General features: G+C 40.5%; 1 protein-coding gene and 1 non-coding gene across 3 annotated transcripts; both read left to right on the top strand.

Moving 5' to 3' along the window:
* The first annotated feature begins 20 nt into the window (after positions 1 to 20).
* Positions 21 to 17,758, top strand: SAXO2 (stabilizer of axonemal microtubules 2). Of its 2 annotated transcripts, XM_072737446.1 has the most exons (4): positions 21 to 166; positions 2,580 to 2,759; positions 8,074 to 8,276; positions 15,112 to 17,758. In XM_072737446.1, the coding sequence occupies exons 1-4, from the start codon at positions 129 to 131 to the stop codon at positions 16,053 to 16,055; spliced, it is 1,365 nt and encodes a 454-aa protein (XP_072593547.1). In that variant the 5' UTR covers positions 21 to 128; the 3' UTR covers positions 16,056 to 17,758. The 2 variants fall into 2 exon arrangements, with proteins under 2 accessions (XP_072593547.1, XP_072593548.1); XM_072737447.1 differs by lacking the exon at positions 2,580 to 2,759 and having other exon boundaries at positions 26 to 166.
* Positions 17,759 to 19,549: 1,791 nt separating this feature from the next.
* Positions 19,550 to 19,617, top strand: LOC112923557 (small nucleolar RNA SNORD49). Its single transcript, XR_003235701.2, has one exon. It is a non-coding gene; the product is annotated as a small nucleolar RNA SNORD49 (small nucleolar RNA).
* The last annotated feature ends 1,841 nt before the right edge of the window (positions 19,618 to 21,458 follow it).

The following is a 21,458-nucleotide window of genomic DNA, read 5'->3' as shown; positions in this document are numbered from 1 at the left end:
ACGCGCCGGAAGCCGGAAGCGGGCGCCGCGTCGGTCTCCCGGGCGTCCGCGGTTGCCCTGACGACCGTGGGCGCCGCGGAAGCTGCAGCTGCTGGGAGCCCGCCGGGCGGCCGCTGCGGGCGGAGAGCATGAGGAGCCGGTGTCTGTGTCAGATCTGCACCTGCGGGTAAGGGCGGGCCGGCCGGGCGGCGGGCGGGGTGGCCGGGCGGCGGGCGGGCGGGGTGGCCGGGCCCCGGAGCCCAGGGAGGTGGACGCTCGCCCCGCACCCGCCGGCTACCGGGCTGAATGTGTCGGCTGTCGACCCGGCGGCCCGGTGCGCCCTGAGCGCGGGCCCGCTGGCGGAGGTAGGGGCGCAGGGGCACCGGTCCTCTAGGGCCTGGGGCGTGGTCGGACCCCCTGGGACTCCATAGGAGTAGGGCGATGTGCAGGTCCCTGAGCGCTCAACCCTGCCTTGCTTCCTTCCACCTGCAGCGCTGTCCATCCCTGACCCTGTCCCGTCCCTCCAGGCAGTGCCCCCGCCCGCTCTCCGTCCATCCCTGACCCCGTCCCGTCCCGTCCCCTCCAGGCAGTGACCCCTAGGGATCTGCCTGAGAAGGGAGTAGCCTTCACCTAGAAACCAAGGATTGGTCTGGGAGTCCTGCCCAACAACTTCCCAGCTCCTGTAAACAGTCTTCTCCTTTAGCTTCACTGCTGGCCTAGGAATTAAGTAAGTATTTGCTAAATAAATATTAGAAGCATGTAGATTCCCCACAATGAAAGAATGATCATGTGGCAGTGGGAAGTGAGTATTGGAATGGTATCAATAAAATCTGTCACATTTATGTTAGGATTTGAACTTTTGTAAAATTTAAGTGGATAAATCAAGATGTTAAAAGGTTACTAAAAAGAAAAAATTAAAAAGCAGATGTAGCCTCCAAAAAAACTAAAAAGAGATTGTCAGAAAGTTGTTTCTAGAGATTGGAAACATTGGGACAGGAGACTTTTGCTTTCCTTTATAAGCTTTTCAGTATTTCTTAATTGTTATAGTATGAATGAATGTTTTTGATGGAAAATAAAACGAAGAACAATGAGAAATTCCAAAGCTTTGACTTGATTCTTGTAACTCCATGCACCCAAATCAGAACCTGCATGTATGACCTATGTACCCTGTCCCTGATTTTTCCAAAAGACCAGATGTGATACTAAATCACTTCAGCACTTTCCCAAAGCCTCCATTGTCAGCTTATAATCCTGAATTTCTTGACTCCTCTCACTTTGAATTTTCCTGAACAGCCTATGACACCACCTCTTCACTCTTCCCTGCGCAGCAATTCTTGCTGTCCAGCAGCCTCTAAGCAAAGCTGCTTATCTCTCCTATGTTCTTCTTGGGGGTTATGATTTCATCTACAGACCATATGCATTTTCTTCAAATCCAACCTTCCTTCCATGGGCTTGGATTATTAGCACTTAGTCCCCAAATGACATAGGACTGAGAAATTGACCTCATATTTCAGCATTGTGGGATTTTACTTTTTTGTGTTTTGCTTGGGTTTTTCTGTTTAATAGCTTTTTTTTTCTGATTATGAAATGAATAGGCATAGTATGCAAATTCAAGGCAAAAAACCTAGAATATAGTGAAAATCCCTCATAATCCTGGTCACCACAAATACTAAATGTTCTTTAAGGCTTTTTGTACATTCTTTAAAAGGGAAGAGAGAGAAACCATACCATACATTCTGTTCTACCACAACTTTTTCTCTGCATCTTGCAATGGCTGCACCACAAGAACAAACCCCTTCTCTTTAACCACTGCATGATATTAGCTTATATGATATATTAGCCAGGGTTCTTCATTACAGACAATATAATCTATTGTATTCTAGTCTAGAAATAGAAGAATTTACTAAGGAGTATATATAGCTCACAGAACTGTTGGAAGAACCGAAGAAACAGTTCTCAAAATAAGATTATTAGGAAAGATTCCCAGAAATGTCATCTCAAAACTGGGCTGCCAAGGGAGCTGCTGCCTCTACTATCAACCGGGAACCTGCAGCAGCCAAGCTATAGGCCTCAGAAGCACTCCTTACTGCCAACGTCAGGGAGCTGCAGGTCAGGAAGCCCCCTTGCAAGGCTGAATACTGCCGGATGGCTGCTGGCTCCAACCTCCCTGTCTCTCCTCTCCCACAATCCTGCAGCAATGGGGCTGTGTCCTGCCTCTCTCCCCAGGTAGCATTCTGAGTCAGAGTCTCATGTGAACATCCAACAGGTTGAAAGCTCAATTGTGTGGAACCTGCCTGCAAGGGACCTGAGAAATGTGCTTGTGGGCTTTTCAGCTTCTCAGTATAAGGAGACCTGCTAAATCTTTGTCAGAGGAAAGCCAGAGTTTCCACCTGAAAGGACATACCATAATTTATTCTTGTTTTGGCAAACACCACTACAGAATAAACAGAAGGGTTTTGTGTCTGTGTATGTGTGTGTTTTAGTAAAGCTGCTTTTAAATTTAGAGATCCTATGCTTATTGAAGGACTGATTAAGATTCAATTATTATAAAATATTTTGGGAAGTCAAAATAATCTTGCAGTGTATTTATGTTTGCACAGACGACATCACTGTCCACATGGAACCACGAGAATTTATGAAAATTCTGGCCATTCTTGCCCTACAACTGAATATTTGGAAAAATATCCTACATATGGCAATGTGCTTCCACCTCAGAGTCTTAAACCCAAGCAAGAATTTCGAGCATGCCGTGGCAAAATGGAAGGAATAACAACATTTAAGTAAATATTAAGAAACTATTTGCTTGACTTATTTTTTTCCCAACTCTTCTAGTCTTAATAAAGTTTTTTTAACTCTTTAAATTGAACTATTAAGTTTATCAAAGTTGAACCAAGAAACAAGGAACTAGCTGAGTTGCAACTTGAGAAAATCAGAAAGATGAGAAGTAACTTAGAATGACAAAGTAAGGAAAAGAGGAAATACAAATTTTTCTTGATTTTTTTTTTTTTAACCACCTAAAATCTCTCATGTCTGTTTGCTTTCCACTGTCACCTCCAACTGGAGGAATACAAGAGCTTCCCGTTTTTTCTGTATCTACTCTAGGTCTGACATCTCTGATCTGTTTCCTATACTTCAGCCCGCAGAGATGATCTTTTCAAAGTGCAGTTCTAATCCTATCACCTCCTCGCTTAAAATACTTAAACTTTTCCCATAATAGGGCAGCCCGGGTGACTCAATGGTTTAGCGCCGCCTTCGGCCCAGAATGTAGTCATGGAGACCTGGGATCGAGTCCCGGGTTGGCTCCCTGCATGGAGTCTGTTTCTCCCTCTGCCTGTGTTTTTGTCTCTCTCTCTGTCTCTGTGTCTCTCATTAATAAATAAATAAAATCTTTTTAAAAAAAACCTTTCCCATAATATTTAATATATATAAAAATCCCTACCAAAATCCCTTCTTGGTTTGGTCCCTAATTGCTTCTCGATTTTATTGTCACTGTGCTCTTTAATGCTCACATCCCATAGGATATTTTTCATTTCTTGAGAATATCAGGATTCCCTTGCCACAGAGCCTTCCAATATACTATTTTACTTACCTGGAATTTTCCCTCACCATGACCCCAGTTAGTGCCTGTGTAACCTATAGATCTCAAAGTACTCTGATGGCTGCTGGCACTGTACCTGGTTCTCAGGCTGGGTAAAAATCCCCTATGTAAGCCCCTAAAACATCTTCCTATTATTTATCATTTCAGAGGGCCATGCAAAGAGGGACTCTGTCCCTTCTCATCTTAGCATTTTATTTCCAGAAACCTAGCACAATGTCTGCTAGCATAATAGGCACTCAGTGTTTATTCAGTGGATGATAGATGACAAAAAAAAAAAAAAAATCCTAAGCCTAAACTTATTTGGACTTAGCTTCTTTTTTATTTTTTAAACATTTATTCATGAGAGACACAGGAATGCAGAGACATAGGCAGAGGGAGAAGCAGGCTTCCCAAGGGGAGCCCGATATGAGACTTGATCCTGGGACTCCAAGATCACACCCTGAGCCAAAGGCAGATGCTCAACCACGGAGCCACCCAGGCATCCCGCTGCTTCTTTTAAGAAAAAATATTTTTTATCTTTGTAAATGCATTCTTTTCCTTATTAATGTGCATACCATATTCAAGGCACAATCTTAGGTGTTAAGTATAAGACCAATAAATAGAGGTTCTTGCTTTCAAGGAATACATACATCAGATTTCTGGAATTTGGGGTTTTAAAAATGCTCTGTAACAACTTCAATTTGCAATGTTATCATTTTCATATCATTTTAGATAGAGCTCATTTTACTTGCATGAGCAAAGGTTGAAACTTCCAAACTTTTAGTCCAGTACTTCTACCTTTAACCTTTTAGGCAACCCTTGTAGTAACAGTGCTTTGGTGACTCTCTTTGACTTCTGTAGGTGTGCAGCTCTTCCACAGATTTGAAAATCTTCCATAGCTCTCAGATTGCTTTAGAATCATCCAGAAGGGTTAAAATTGCAGATTCCAGAGTTCCGCCTAAAACAGTCAACAGGTGACAGAGTGGATCCCAGGAATCTGCATTTTTAACCAGCATTGCTGTTCATTCTGTTGCCACAGATTCAGTGAAGTGGGCCGAGTACTGCACTGTTCCCTGTGTCTGACATGGGACATGAAGGACTGTGCCTTCCTGTTGCTTACAGCCTTGTGGAAGTGCAACTGAGAACCAAAAACTCAAATGAATAAACAAAATATAGATTATAGCAAATAGGATGAAGAAATTGAACAATCGATTGGGAAAGAGCATATGGGAGTGGTTGCTCTTTTTTTCTTGCTTTAACATTCTTCCTCAATGCCTTAATGATCCATAATGGAGATTTGAAATAAATTCTGCAATAAGCATATTTGTTGAATAAAGATTCTGCATTTAACTAGTTCTAAGTGTTAAAATAATTAAAAAGTGTAACCTGCCATATCTTTCTTTAAAAAAGCAATTGCTTTTCAATTCTGGGTTTGTCAGGTAACTTGTTCAAGTATCCCTTGATAGTAAAACAAAAATACAAAGCAAAACCCAAAAAACAAACAAAAAGAAAAAGATGTCCCAAATCCCAAAAGGTACAATATGCCAATAAAACTAAAATATCCATTTCTTAAATCATCATCTCTACACTTAGTAAAACATTGCATCTTTTCTTTACATTTTGACCAGGGAACTAGCAGTATTTCCAAGAGCCCTATGCTAGAGGTTTGGAACCTTTCCTTAACTCCCTCATGTTGACTGTGTTGACTAAGCAACAGAAAGCTGATGTATCTGTACCAAGGGAGAACAAAGTATCATTCTATACTTTTCTATAGTAAAGGATGAGACTGGGTAAAGAGCAGAGGTCTAGACAATATTTTTGATCCTTTACAGCATTACAGTTGGAGTAGTTAGTGCCAGAGTTGGCAGGAAATCTGCCCTGGAATTATGATTATGGACATGTTCTATGTTTGGGGACATATCTGATGTCTAAGAGTGTATTCAGTCATTACTGCTCATAGAAAGTTGCTTTGGGTGAGGAGGTATACTTTCTAACACTTAACTAATCTAACTAGAGAAACTAAGACATCTAAGCCTTCTCTCTGTCCTCTCCCTGATTCTTCCACTCCCTGATTGCATTTTAGCCTATTCCCCTCTAGCTGGTATTTGGGAAGAGCAAAGAACAACTTAGATGTCTTGAGAATGAGAGGTATGTGACTTCTATTTATCTATTCAATAATACTTAGTAAGCATCTATTTAGTGTCAGGTACCACACTAAGCACCTGGGATACAGCAGTTAGCAACAACAGTCATGATCTCTGTGCTCACAGGCGCTGCGGTCTAAGGAAGGTAGCAACATATCACTCAGAATAAGTACAAAATCGCACCAGGGAAAAAAATCCATGGATAGGCATGAGGTGACTAGAGAGCCAGAATAAAAGTTTTGACTTTATCAGGAAATTGAGAGGAATGAGTGAAATCCTGAAGGATGAAGCAATTAACTGGATGAAGTGGGTAAGGAAATGCATGGCAGACAATGAGCAGGAGGCAGGAGCAGAGAGAGGAGGAAATTCTCAGAAAAGGTCAGCTTGGGCACAGAGGAGGCAGCTAGTGAAGGAGGCCACATGCATTTTTTTTCTGTGTCATTGGAGCAGTAAGAGATCATGGGACCTCTCTTTTCTTTCTCATTTGTTTGTCTGTCTGCTTGTGTGCTTGCTTGTTCTTTGAGGGGGTGTGGAATGGGGTAAGAGTCTAGGCAGATGAGGACCAGCATGACCTGATCAAATTTCCAAGTGAAAGGATCAGTTTGGGTGCAAGGTGAGGAAAGACTTGACAGAAACCAGAGTGGATGCATATAAATGAGTTTAGGAATTGTTGAACTGACTTGAATGAGCTATTATGAGAGCTTGGAGTGTTGTGGTAATGACCTGGAGAAAAGGGTGAGATTGGAGAGAGAAAGGAGGTCAAGGTGGCGGGAGCTGGTGATGAAGCAGCCCCAGGAGAGAGCTAAGGGGTGAAGGGTGAGTGCTTGTTGGTCACTGCACAGCTGGAGAGATGGCGATGCCCTTCCCTATGATGGGCCACCAGCCAGCAGACCACATCTGTCAGGGGCAAATAGTGCATTGGACTGGGGGCATGTTAAGTTTGGAGATGCCACTGCAAATGCAGGTAGGGAGCTCAGAAGTCTGAGCTGATTTACAGGTTGGTGGGTCATTATTGGTAGTAACTGACGTTGTAAGTGAGAGTAGAGCTGTCTTCAGGGGTGAGCACTGGGGGAGAACAGTACCATGTGTAGCCAAAGTGTTCAATGGCTGAGGAGCAGGGGTCACAGCCACATCAGAGGCTGAGGAGAAACCAGCATGAAGGCAGGAGGAAAGAGGCTCCCAGAGACGGAGGGAGTGGGGAAGAATGCCCCGCAGGACAGATGAGAAATGGACTCAGTCACAAAAAAGCCACCATGGCCCTTCAGCCATGCTCAGGAAGCCGCTGTGCTGGACAGTGGCCCGGATCATGTGGACCCAGTTGAAGAAGAGCCACCAAGTCTAAGAAGGGATATTGTGAATGGGAGGAGGGACTCAGTGAGGCTTCTGCTTTAGGGGGCTTATGGACATAAATAGGAAATAGTAATTAATATAAGATGGTTCAAACCAACAAAATGAGTGACACAGTAGAGTTCAGAAGGAAAAAAGCAGTTTCGAAGACTTGTAGTCATAATAGTAGGAGCTAACATCTTGCTGCTGCCATGTACCAGGCTCTCCTATGCGTGTGTGTGGGCATGTGCATGTTCCAGTCCTTAAAATAACCCTATGAGGTAGATGACATGCTTGTCCTACTTTATATATAAGAAAACTGGGGCCTCAACAGGTTAACTAAGTTGTCCAAGGTCACGCACCTAGTGAATTTGGACCCAGGCTGTCGGGTCACTCTAGGCCAGTCATCTTCGCCCCACCAGTCAGCCCCAGTGTCTGCAGCACCACTTCTGCAAAATGCCTGGGGTGGCTGGACTACACTATGGCTCTCATTCATGGCCAGGGCTTCTCAAGGATCCAGAGATGAGTGAGAATCACATCTATACTATGAATGTGACTTATGACTGAAGGCCAGAGTTTAGACATTGATTATTCATTTAATTGATTATTTAATAATAAGTGGGAAGACAGCATGATTTCAGTATGAAGAAGCATGTCCAAATTCAGCTTAGTCTTCAAGTAGGATAATTTCAAGGATATTTAAAATTTTTTCTTAGAGTCATTAAATCTTTCACCTAAGATTTCCTTCTAGTTAGAAAAAAATGCAGTTACTAAAAGAGTTTATTTACGTAAGATCCAATCAACTAAAGATCACATAATAATGATGTTTGAAAACTAGGATTTTTGACACACTTATTTCTTAAGCTATTTAGTCAGTGGATAGGACATGAAGGAATTAAAGTATTTCAAGTAGTTTATCAGCTATCACCACTTTAATATCTTCTTAGACTTTCTAAGTGAAAGAAACTTTGAAAACGTCAATACTGCATTGAAATAATTAGAAATAAAGGAACCTGTGAGGCTATGTTTCAAATTTATATGTTTCAGATCGGATTACCGTCCTTATGAGATAGTCAAACAGCCTCGCCCCGTACCAGAAGAATACAAACCAAAACAGGGGGCGATTGATCTTGGCACTACCTACAAACAGGATTTTAATTCTTACAAAGTACAGCCTGTGGCCATAGTCCGGCCTTTGGAAAGAAAACAAGTGAAACGAGGGAAGGTGGACACTGTCCCAACCTATAAAGGTAACTTGACATTTCAAAGGTGAAGGAGCCAAAAAGACTAAAGCTCACTTCCACCCAACATCACAGCATAATTTGGTGTGTTGCCAAAATTAGTTCCCACCACTTAGGAAACTTCTTTCTTGCTTTGGTCAAAGTAGTATTATATAGTGGGGGAGAAAAAAAAAGACAATTTGCCTGAATGAAAGTTAGAAGACCTGAATTTCTGTCTAAATTTAGCCACTTAATTTATTTGTTCTATCTAAAAGCATATACAGTTGACCCACTAGCAATGTGGTTCAAACTGTGTGGATCCAAGTAAATGTAGATTCTTTTTTTTATAAATACAGTCCAGTCCTATAAATGTATTTTTTCTTATGGTTTCCTTAACACTTTCTTTTCTCTAGCTTACTTGAATAAGAATAGAATAGAGCATATAATACATATAACATACACAATATATGTTGACTGTTTATGCTATTGTTAAAGTTTCTGATCAACAGTATGCCATTGGTAGTTTGAGGAGTCAAAATTATGTGCAGATTTTTAATTGTGCAGGGGCTCAGTGCCCCTAATTCCTGTGTTGTTCAAGGGTCAACCATAAAAACAAGGAATGTCATTGAAAAAGCATTATGTCACACTTATCACATTATGCCACATTTAGTTGGCACTGTTCCTTTCTTTCCATTCCAGAATGAGCTGAAACTCTACTGAGTGTACTTGAGTCTTTCAGAAGGTCAAATAAATAGCAATTCCCTTTACGATTTAGGTTCTGAACCAACTGATAAAGCAGAAGAGTTAGCAGATGGAGAACTATATATTCCCTTTATAGTGATAAAGACCAGCATGAAGGATGAAACAGATGCTTCCCGATACTTAACTCAATAAAATAGGCTTATCCACCCAGTGACAATGTTGGACCACCACTTAGGAGACCAGCTCCTCCAAGACTTCCAGCATGGAAGAAGTGTGAAAATACCTTCTCCCTATTGGCAACTGACTTAGAAGAGTAAGGGGCTGGTTTCTCCCCCAAAATCAACCTGATTTTAAAATATTCTATTGCTTTTAGAGAATGGGGTCTTTTTTAAATAAAGTCTATCTTGTTAGTACATATTATTTCTATATTTTTAATAATGTGATTTAATATTTAAGTTTATATCCTTTTTATTCATTATGTGATACAGCTGAATCATATACCTTTATATGAGATATATCCTCATATAAAACCCATTTATAAAAGTGATGTCACCCACAATAAAAGCAATGGTGTACATTTTAAATAGGCAATAGCTGAATGCATATGTTTTCTTTAAATATCACCCTTACCAGTTCAATGTGTAAGTGATTGCATGTTATCAGTATGCTATGATCTATAGGGAGGGAGGTCAGGAGCATTGTGCTTTCATCTTTTAGGCTGTGAGCACATAAGATGCTACAGATGCTACACAAGGAACAAAGTTTTAAGACAATGCACGTGGTGAACAAGTATATTGTTATAATGCAGTACAGCATATAGTAATTGCAGTTTTGTATTTACTGGTATGCAGAGGAGGTCATGTATTGCCATAACAATTGGACATAAAATAAAATTAGTGAAAGCAACTGTGTCTTTTAACAACCATCATAATTTCTTTTCTTTTTTGTCCTACAAGATTTTTTAAAAATATCAGTAATATTGATATTCCCTGTGACTATTACACACACACACACACACACACACACACACACACACACACACACACACATGTTCTCTAAGCTCATTACCTGGGTTTCCTGTAGATTTCTATACTTCTCCCCCTATAATCCAATGTTGAGGATTCCTGGGCCTCCTCTGATTTTCTCACTTCTAACCTTTCCTCGTGAGGAAAGGTTATTGTATTTCCAGATGTGGGAGCATGAAACAATAAATACTAAGGGCTAATGCAGTACTCATTCTGTGTGATGATTATACTGCAGGTTTTGTAGGTATTTATGTAAGGATAGGTCTGTAGCTGGCAATAAGTCACAATGAGAAGAGACTCTCACTATCCACTGAGAATCAGGAAACAGGAAAGACAAATTAAATGATAATGAGAAAGAAAGAAAAAACCGTGTAGGGCTATGGTAAGAAGGGTAAATCTAGATTCTGGAGATGCAGTTCTATGAGACAGAAATGTATCTGCCCTCCAGCAGGCTCAGTTTAGAAAGTCATTTATATTGAAACGTGAATGATGAAAATAAACCAGTATTTGGTTTGATAAATGTTTAAGGATTACTCTGCTCTGTAGTAGGCCCTATAGAGATCTGAATGCAGAGATTTGAATTGAGCATGTTTGTTAACATTTAGATACTTTATGATTGAGGGGGAAAAGCAATAATAGCATTAAAAACTAAATAGACATACTAGAAATAAATAATATGTGTTATCTTTAGGGAGGAGGATAATTCACTAGAAAATTAATGGAACAAGTCCTGTTTCAAAAATTGAGACTGAGCAAGATAACACTTCAGTCCAGCCTGAGAATGTATCAGAGACCAGTAAGTATTAATCTATAGGAAAGGGAGGGAAATCACAAAAATTAAGATGAAATGAGCAAAAACACATAGAGCCAGAAAAATAAAGGGGTTGTTCAGTAAACATCTGAGGATTTCAGGAACTGAAGAGATTGGGGTGTACCTCTATAAATGTAGATAGAGATCAGATTGTGAAGTCTTGATTACTAGGCTGGGGAGCTTAGTATTTTTCTTGTAGCTGCTAAAAATGTTTGAATTCTGTTCCCAGATAGGATACAGTAAATGACAGAAAGCCATTATTTCCACTGCAACAGCTAAAAATATGTACAAATTTTTAAAGTATAAAAAATCTATTTCATGGCATTAGACAGCTGTGGAAGCAAAGAACTAAAATTGCAGAGATGGAGGAGGCCTTCTTAGGTGACCTAAAATAGCCAACTGTTTACTTCCCTGGGAGCATTTGTCATACCTAAGCCTAGGCTGAAGACTGGGGTGGCATAACAGAGACTCTACTGGGTGAAAGCAAACCAGTGGAGCATCTGATATGTGGACTGGTATGACAAACTGGAATCTATCAGTCCTCCAGATGTATGGCTGATTTCCCTTGTGGGATGTTTGCTGAGTGTTTAGAGGGTATGATGGGCTAGGAGACTGGGCCAGAAAGATCCCACAGAAATATCCCATAGCTGTACTTCAGAGTAAGTGCTTAGGACATAATGTACCAGAGAATGAGGACACTACCACAAACACGCCACAGTTCCTGTCCTTGTAACTAGAGAAAGATTTTGAAGATTATGTCTAACTAAAAGTGCCTCTGAGCACCAACCTAGCTCAATTCCTAGCTCAAGGTGATCTTCCTAACATTGGAAAAACTAAGCTTTCTCCTTTTGAAAATAACATTGATTTTAATGTCTGTGGTTTACATATACATGCCATCTAGCATTTGGTAAAATATGAGACCTATGAAAAGTCAAGAAATATCTGGAGAGATGATGGTCAAGAAATTTCCAAAATTGATGCACAAATCAGGTCACAGATTCAAAAAGCTCAATAAATCCCCCAAATAGATAAATACAAAGAATACCACACTTAGGCAACTGTCATCAAACTTCTAAAAGCCAAGTGAAGGTTAATCTTCAAAAGTAGTAAGAAAAACTACACATTATTTATGAAAAGAAAAACTAGACATATGCCTAACTTTTCATCTGAAGTCATGGAAGCCAGAAGATAATGCAATGACATCTTTAAAGTGTTGAAAAACAAAACAAAGACCCTAGAACTTTAAACCCAATGAATCCAAGAATTTTATGTCTAGTGAAAATATCCTTCAAAAATAAGGCAAAATAAAAATGTTTTCAGAAACAAAACCCCCAGATAATTTGTTAGTAACCAACCCATACTACGAAAAGTAGTAAAGGAAGTTCTTCAGGTTCAAAGGAAATGATTCCAGAGGGCAGCATGAAATGCAGGAAGGAATGTAACACACAGAAAGGGTAACTTTGTGGACAAATATAAAAGAATATTGACTTCTTAAAGTCACAGTTATTACGTATTTTTATATTAATATAAAAGTAAAATGTAATAGCACAAAAGATAGCAGCGTGTAAATGGAATTACACTGTTGAAAGTTTCTTCCACTTCTCCAGAAGTGGTAAAAATATCAATTTAAGTTCAGGTAGGCCAATAAGGTCCCCTTATACATAAAAATGCTTTTTTATTCTAATAGTAGGGCAAATTCTAATTAAAATTCTAATGGAGAAAACGGAATAATAAAAATACCCTTTATCCAAAGGAAGGCAGAAAATAAGGGGTAAGAATAAGGAAACAAAGAGCATGTGAGAAGAGTCCAAAGCAAATAGCAATATAGTCAACTTAAATTCAACTACAGCATTCACTATTACATTAAATGTAAATGAAATTAAAATTTTAATTAAAACTTCAAGATTAAAAAAAAACTTCAAGATTGACTATTCAGTTGGAGCATACAGAATTTCCATTTACCTCTCAAAATAGAGATATCTAGTAGGAAGGTAAATATGTTGGTTTGATATTCGAAAGAAAGTCTGGAATGGAGATTCAGCCTGTAGAAGTCATCAGCTTGCAGGCAGTATTAAAAGTATGGGAGTTGTTTGATGATATGTAGATTGAGAAAGACATGCCCATGGTGGAGCTCCTTGGTTTTATAAAGGTTATTTCCAAGTCCATGGTGCCATAAGATGCCACAGGGAACAGGTTCCAAAGTACCAAGGAAGAGAACTAGCATATGCAACTTAGGACTTATGTCCTCAAAGAGGAACATAGAACAGGTCACTAATAAGGATGAGGTTGGAGCTCTGCATACAGACATTCGTGGTGAGCAAAAACATGCAGGCACCTCATGGACTTCAAGTGGTTCAGAAGCAAGCAAACTTGCTAACTAGATTTTAGTGGCTAGGAATCAAAAGAATGAGCAGAGGAAACTGAATTGCCCTTATCTAATCAGGACAATACCACAGTTGTCAGATGACCAGACTGTATTGTTAGATGTGCATGGCATTATGCTTGCCTTTCTAGAAGTGTCCATAAGATACTAAAATCAGATGATATTAATAAAGACTATGATGTTTTAAAGGTATCATTAGAATGTTATTAATAAATATTCCAGAGTAAACAAATAATCAGTGTTCCAGACATATGAGCATAGGCATATGTATAAAAGGAAAATCAATTTTCTGCAGTTATCTGGAACTGATATTCATGGTAACATGTGCTGTCAAACCTGTGTCTCAGTTTCCAAATTCTTACTTCCTTTTTGAAAATTAAAGCTAGTGGTTGGTAAGGGAAAAATACTCATTTCTATTTATTTTCTCTCATAAAATTAACATTTTCCTCAGTTGTTTTGGCAGTAAGGTGGAACTCTAGGCCTTCAAAAGCACCCTGTTACTTCCTTTTAGTTTCTGAAAAATTGTGTTATGATTTTATACATAAAAAGGGAGGGAATATATGCAATCTTTGTAAAGATTCCAAAGATTAATTTATAAAAGAGAAGTTATGCAAGATAACGTATTAGAGTCTAGACTAAAGTCCATGTAATGTCTATTGGAAAGGCCAAAACTCAAATGCATTTTACATGGATACCTACTTTGGAGAGAAAAATTCTTCATTCAGACATTTCTCCCACAATGGCCAAGTTGTGGACTGAATGATTACTTCTACCCCATCAAGCTACTGATATTTGGATGAGAGTAGATGCTTGGCCCAAGAGACAAGACAAAATAGTCTGGCAAGAAGAGATGAGCTGGGTAAGCCATTCTTCTTCTTGTGAACCCAAATTTGAAAAAATGGAGCTAGATAAAAGTGAGAGATGAATCTAAAAGGATGCCATGAAGTAGAAGCTGTGGTAAGGTGAAGACTTCAAAATCCACCTGTAAAAAAAATCCACCTGTAGGGTAACAGGACTGATAAACAGGCAGAAGAGCCCAGGTAGTAGAGTAGCAATCAGACCAGATGCGTGCAGAGAAGTGAAGATGCTGTAATAGAAACCATGGGCTCTTGCAGAGAGGGAGGGAGGGAGTAGCTCTTTCCTCAAGCTTCCTCTGACTCTGACAGCTTTCCAGCACCAGTTCCCTGGAAGCCTTTACTGTGAACTCTCTTTTTCTTGAGGCATCATGAAGGAACCTCTGTTGTTTGTAACTTGAAGTATAAAATAGGTTAGTTGCTGTTTGAAAGCACTCAGTTCAGGCCTCTGGCCTCTAGATGGCCCTCTGTCTTTTGGTGACACCTTGAAGTCCATTTTCTGAGAAGGTAAAGTTGAAGGCAATGATCTTTCTTGGATAGTTCAAGTGATTCTGTATGTTTGCTCAGAGCATCTGGTAGGCTTTCCTATAGTATAATGGAATTGAAATTCTCTCTCCTTTGAGGAGTCCCTCCAAGGCAAAGAATAATTCTCACATCACTTTTGCCCACGTATCTGGGCCTTTGATTTTATGTTAATCTCTAGATATTATGGTTTACATTAGCATTTCATGAGTTATGGTGAAAATCCCAACCAGTTCCTGAAAATACAGCCATAATCTCCTAAACTCTGTCTTTACTCAAAACACAGGCTTTCAAAAAACTATCAACAATCCAAGCTCAGATGTTCCATTCCCTTGTGTATTCAGGTAAATCTAGAAGTAGAAAGTTATACGTACTAAAGTGGGGAGATAGAAAGAGAAAAGTGGATATGAAAAAAACATAAATCAGAGGAATCTAAGCAACTTCATACTTGATTGGTGTTTTCTGAAGGAAATGGAATGATGTTTGACAATGAGAGAAGTAAGTCATGATTTTTAGAAGATGGTTGTTTTCTTCAGTATTTTAAAATGCTCTCTTTTTTATTTTCAAGATGATTATAGAGCTTGGGACATTCAGAAAATTGACCTTTATAAACCAGAACAAACTTATCATCCCCCAACTGTGAAATTTGGAAATTCAACTACATTTCAGGATGATTATGTTCCTCAGGAGATAAAGCCTAGGCAAAACTTTAAACCCAGCCCTGTGGCCAAATGCTCTACAGTTCCTTTTAATGGTGATACAAGTCATCGCCTTGATTATGTACCTTATCAGCTAGAATTCAAGTTTGCAAGGCCAAAAGCAGTGTACAAGCCAACCAGCCAACCCTTTGAGGATCTCACAACTCACCGATATGACTTTCAGGGTCTTGTAGGTGAAACTGCAAAAATCTGCAGACCTCCATATACCAGAGTGACCCAAAATGCTCATTTTGAAGGAAGTACTGAATTCCGTGAAAGCTTTCAACCATGGGAAATTCCACCACCTGAAGTCAAGAAACTACAAGAGTATGCCCCACCAACAGGTACCATGCAGTTAAACAGCACAAGCCATCTTGACTATGTTCCCTATCAGATCAAACGTGTTGTTCCCATCAGACCAGTTTCTCAGAGAAGAATTAACAATTTTCCTTTTCAAGGAAAAAGCACCACAAAGGAAGATTTTCCAGCCTGGGAATGCTGTCGTCAAGGTCTTATTAAGCAGCAACAGCAGATTCCCAACCCATCTGGAAAATTTGATGGTTGGAGCACTTTCAGGTCTCACTATGTGCCACATGAGCTGGTCCTAACAGAGAGCTGCAAACCTGCACATGCTTTGTTTAAGAGTTCTGCTCCATTTGATGACACAACCATGTACTCTATAGAGTACACACCAAAGAAACAGGAAACCTGCCCTGCTAGCTATCCTTCTCCTCCAGGGTATATCTTTGAAAATACAAATTCTCGAGGTCATAAATTCTTCCGCAAGATCACGCCCACAGTGGAGGCCTTCTGATCATCAACTCATGTTTGAAAGGAAGCTAACATATTGGTTTTCTATGGGCAAAGCCAACTTTTTTTAGGGGGGGGGGAGCAGAAGAGTGAGAGAGAGAACATTAAGCAGGCTCCACATCCAGCACAGAGCCCAATGCGGGGCTCGATTTCACAACCCTGAAATCACGACCTGAGCTGAAATCAAGAGTTGGACACTTAACCGACTGAGCCACCCAGCCACCCCAAAGCCAATTTTTTTTTTTAGTAAAAATTATTTATGGGAGAGCTAAAACATCATTTTTAAATTTTGAACAAGAAAATTAGAAAATTAATTACAGGAAATAAGGACATTAAAATCCATTTTTTAAGATCAATCCATTGATATTTTTTACCAAGATTGTTCTTTAATCTGTTATTCTGAAAGTTAAATAATAGACATTCATTCCCATCTGAAGTACTACTTTAATTCCCAACATACTGTTTGGTAGCTTGTCTCCAATTGATTATCATTTATACCTGTGTTTTAAATTATGGCAACTACCTGGTTATTTACGTACCAGTTGCCAAGTATAAAACACGTTAGAACTATATAGGCATACCTCTGAAAATGATGCATGGATTCCCTCATCCAAGACAATGGCCTTCATTTCCTCAGACATCAGAGTATCTATGCAGTGTACTTGGTTTGGTGGTGTTGAGGGTGATTGCACTGTTCTTCACCACGTTCAAGGTCGTAAGAGGAACTGTGGTGTGACAAGCAAAGGCTCTGCGGGCTGGGAATCAAGGTTCTAAGCATGGGTTTCAGTGACATCACCCTAGGCCAATGACTCATGTCTTTGAGCCCCAATGTCTTCATTTGTAAAAGGACACCTGCCCTGCTTAGTTCAGACGTTCTGTTTTGAGCATCAGATCATATGACTCATCGTAAGCTGAAAGTAAAAATGCTGAACAAATCTCAGGAATTCTTAATAAGTCCCTTAATCTCTTTTTGCACTTGTTTTCTCCTTTTTCAAATTAGGGTAATTACCTACTCAATACTCACTTTCGGGCCCAAGGCAAAGATTGTAAAATGACCAAATTTGCTTTGAGCTTCTGAGTAGTTTGGTTCCTGGGAAGAGTCTTGTCCTCCATAGTCATGCAAGTGCCTGCAAGCTTCTTACAGAGAACAGAGAGTTTGGATTAGGAGAAGAACATGGTTTGAAAGACCTCATTTACAAGAAGGAAAAAAGTATTGGTGAGAGTAGTTTTAGGAATGATGGACAGCTCTGAAGAATCCTCAAGGTGACCTCGGGTAAGGAAGGATGCATCTAATTGCCATGCCTAGAGTCATTGTTCCGAAGCAGCACCAGGCTTACAATGGGGCATAATCATGTCTTTCTCCAGTCTGAGCTCAGTGCTAAGGTTGGAGGGAAAGCATGATGCCAGTAAGTGAAGGGGGAAGAACATGTTGCATTTATAAATGCTGAAAATTTCCTAATGAATCAAACTCCTGTTTTGTTTTCTTTGATAAATGATTGCATTATGAGAGAGGATGATTTATTTTTTCACAACATTTGGTCTTTTATAGCTTTAGAGCTGTTTCAAACTGTATGCTAAAATGTTTTTAGTTGTTTGAAAGTAGCTTGTTTTTATTTATGTTTGTATTTATTAGTGAAAATTATGATATGTAGAATTTTATATCTATGCAACATTAATAAAGCATCAATAAAATGAATTTTCATGAAATCATTTCTGTACCAAGTTTTCTCTGGAAAAGAGAGTTTTTTAATAATGTCTTATCTAATTTAACCTGTACATAACTAGGTATTCCTACCTTTCCAATAGAAAACATTATTATATACTCAAAATGAAACAGTAGGAAATATGGTAACACTCTCAACCTAGCCCATTTTCTGATGCTGGATGTTCAAATCCCCCTGCAACCTAATGGGGGTGGTCTCCTCTCGAGACAAAAGTTACTCATAATAATATGTATCCTGGCAATACATCTCAAGGCAATGTGACTTGAGCTGAGGACACAAAGATGAATAATGGTGTGTACCCATAATCTAGCACTTACTATAACAGGTGTGACTAAGATTGGAACAGGGTGTACATGGGCCACTTTGCCTGGGGGTTTAGGAAAAACTTCCATAGAGAGAGGACAGCCGAGCTGAATCTTGAACAGTCAGTAGGCACTTGCCAGGTCCAGGAAAGCAGGAAAGGGGGGAAATGAGGTGAACACAGGTACAGAGGGATCTATAGCTGCATGCATCACCTGATTCATGGTGTCTTTAGGTCTCCTTGAAATATGTACTGCACAGGCACACACACACACACAGCACTGTAAAAGCACTGGAAACCAGTAATATTTAACAGCCTGCCAGATCCTAGAAGCAATTTTTACTAAGCCAAACCAGGATGAATCCAATGAAGAAAGCAGGCACTAGGGAATTTCCACCCCACCCCATCCTGTGTCCACTGTCTCCCTGCATATCCTTATCATGGAAAATGAGCCTCACAGACTCAGAACGGGCTTGTGGTTTATAAAACCTGTGCAGGCAATGCTGAGTGAACCCTATGGTAAACTAGGGACTTCGGGTGATTCGGATGTGTCGGTGTAGACTCGTGGATTGTAACAAACGTACTGCTCTTGTTGGGGCTGTGCATGGCGGGGGAGGGGGTAGGGGGTACAGGGCATCTCGGTACCTGCAACTCCATTTTGCTGTGAACCAAAACTGCCCTAAAAAGACTATTAACAAAAACTGCTGGGCAGGAAGACAGGAGGGAAGTGTTCACCAGTCAGAGGTTGGGAACCCCATACTCCTGCTTAATAAGATTTACAGATTTGAGGGGCACTGGGGGGCTCAGTGGTTGAGCGTCTGCCTCTGGTTCAGGTCGTGATCCCAGGGTCCTGGGATCGAGTTCTGCATTGGGTTCTCTGCAGGGAGCCTGCTTCTCCCTCTAGCTGTGTCTCTTCCTCTCTCTCCTTGTCTCTCATGAATAAATAAAATCTTTTTTAAAAAAAGATTTATAGATTTGATTTTGTATGAACCTACTGCCTAAGGCCCTAAGAACTGCTGTGTGAAGGGAGGCACCTCCTAATACAAAGGCAAGCAGAGCCCCCTTGAACAGCCCTCAGAGAGGGGGAGGGTGAACTTTGTAATCCTAAATTAGCAAGCTTCAAAAAGGCTGTTTAAAAAGAGGTTGATAATATGTTTCTGAAAGGGTCACCATGTCCAACAAAACATGAGAAGTCTTATAGTCTCTCAAGGCTTCAGCTTTTTTCCCCTCTCCACCCAGTGCTGTTTTATGTGGATGTGCAGGTTTCACCCTGTGTCATCTGTCCCCAACCTACCCAGGGACATAGCACGTGGTTTGGTAGCTGCTCTCTAGGGCAGCTGGGCCTGTCACCATCACTCCAACATGGCCATCAGCACTTCTTTATTTGTAGCCTGTATGGAACTATCACTGCTCACCAGGACAGGTGGCTGGGAGAGGCTCACCTCCAGCAAGCACTTAAAAATGCTAAGTCTATGCTCTGATCAAATCATGATTAGGAAGTGACATCAGCAGGGATCACTGACGATAATTCCTGGCTGAGAGCAGAAGAAGGAAGGAAGGAAGGAAGGAGGGAAGGAAGGAAGGAAGGAAGGAGGGAAGGAAGGAAGGAAGGAAGGAAGGAAGGAAGGAAGGAAGGAAGGAAGGAAGATGGAGGAGGAGGAGGGAAGGGAGGAAGAAAAGAAGGAAGGAGAGAAGGAGGAAGGATGGAAGGAAGGGAGGCAGGAAGGGAAAGGGAGGCAAGAAAAGATGCTGAGTCTAGAATAGTAATGGGAACCACATCTTTTTAATTTTTTTAGGATTTTATTTATTCATGATACACACACACAGAGAGAGAGAGAGAGAGAGAGAGAGAGAATGAGGCAGAGACACAGGCAGAGGGAGAAGCAGGATCCCTGTAGGGAGCCCAATGCGGGACTCGATCCCAGGACCCCCGGGATCATGACCTGAGCCGAAGGCAGACGCTCAATCACTGAGCCACCCAGGTGCCCCTACATCTTCTTCCATAGACTAGTATATGTGATCTTGCACAAATTATTTTCCCTCTCTGAACCCGTTTCTTCATCTACAAAATAAACTTCAAAGGATGTTTATCCAGAATATTTAACGAATATTTAAAACTCAAGAACAGGAAAAAATGGGTAAAAGATCTAAACAGATACTTCACCAAAGAATAGATAGAGATGGTGCCTTAGTTTGCTAAGGCTACAGTGTCCCAGACATTTACTGTCTCTCAGTCCTGGAGACTGGAACCCCGAGATCAAGGTGTTGACAGAATTGGCTCCTTCTGAGGGCCAGTAGGAAGAATGTGTTCTGTTCCTCTCTTCCAGCTTCTGGAGTTTTGCTGGCAATCTAACATTGCCCAGCTTATAAATCTCTGCCTTCATCTTCACATGGCACTCTCCCTGTGTGCAAGCATCTTGTCCCCATCTCCCCTTTTTGTAAGAATGCCAGTCCTACTGGAATTCACAGATATAGGACTCTCCCCAGTGTCACCTACCCCAACGATCTCATCCTAACTTGCTTATCTAAAAATACCCTATTTCCATATAAAGTCATATTCTGGGAGTTAGAAACTATTTGAGGGGGAAGACACAATCCAACCCATGAGAAATGGCAAATAAGCATGTGAAAAGGTACTTAATATCATTAGTCATTAGGAAAATTAAAATTAAAACTACAATGAGCTATCACTACACATCTATCAGAATGGCTACAAAAGGTAATACAGGGGATCCCTGGATGGCTCAGTGGTTTCGTGCCTGCCTTTGGTCCAGGGCATGGTCCTGGAGACCCAGGATTGAGTCCCACATCGGGCTCCCTGCATGGAGCCTGCTTCTCCCTCTGCCTGTGTCCCTGTCTCTCTCTGTGTGTCTCTCATGAATAAATAAAATATTTTTTAAAGATAACATACACACACAAATCTGACAATCCAGGCATTGTGGAAAATAATTTGGCAGTTTATAAAGTTCAACATACACATACACATCACATGGCTAGAGAGAAGCAGGACAAGGGGATTTAAGGGGTTGATGGAAGTGTGTAGGAAATGGCTGGTGAACAACTGAATTTTTCAAAACTGTTAGAACTGGAAACTGCAGAGTCAATTTTACTGCATGTAAAATTACAAAAACCATCCCCCAGGATGAGAGGAGAACCCAAGAAAGAATGCAGACTGTGACACATGTGTCTAAGGGAACAACAAATGAGTCATGTAACCACACTGAAGAGGGTGCGAGGAAAAGGGATGACCTAAGGAATTTTGGAAGACAGTATTCTTTTCTTTTCTTTTTTTTTTTTTGGAAGACATTATTCTGACTGAACACTAGAAAGCTATAGATAAAATGTATCCCACACAAACACAGTATTCCAGTCAATAAATTGT

Source organism: Vulpes vulpes, chromosome 14 (genome assembly GCF_048418805.1).
Source record: "Vulpes vulpes isolate BD-2025 chromosome 14, VulVul3, whole genome shotgun sequence".
Classification (NCBI taxonomy): Eukaryota; Metazoa; Chordata; class Mammalia; order Carnivora; family Canidae; genus Vulpes; species Vulpes vulpes.
The sequence above is the reverse complement of the archived record's forward strand: the minus strand, read 5'-3'. Positions and strand labels throughout refer to the sequence as shown.

Coding starts and splice junctions, on each gene's coding strand:
- SAXO2 (XM_072737446.1), top strand. CDS start 129: ATGAGGAGCCGGTGTCTGTGTCAGATCTGCACCTGCGG. Junction 2,760..8,073: donor GAAGGAATAACAACATTTAA/GTAAATATTAAG, acceptor TATATGTTTCAG/ATCGGATTACCGTCCTTATG. Junction 8,277..15,111: donor CACTGTCCCAACCTATAAAG/GTAACTTGACAT, acceptor TTTATTTTCAAG/ATGATTATAGAGCTTGGGAC.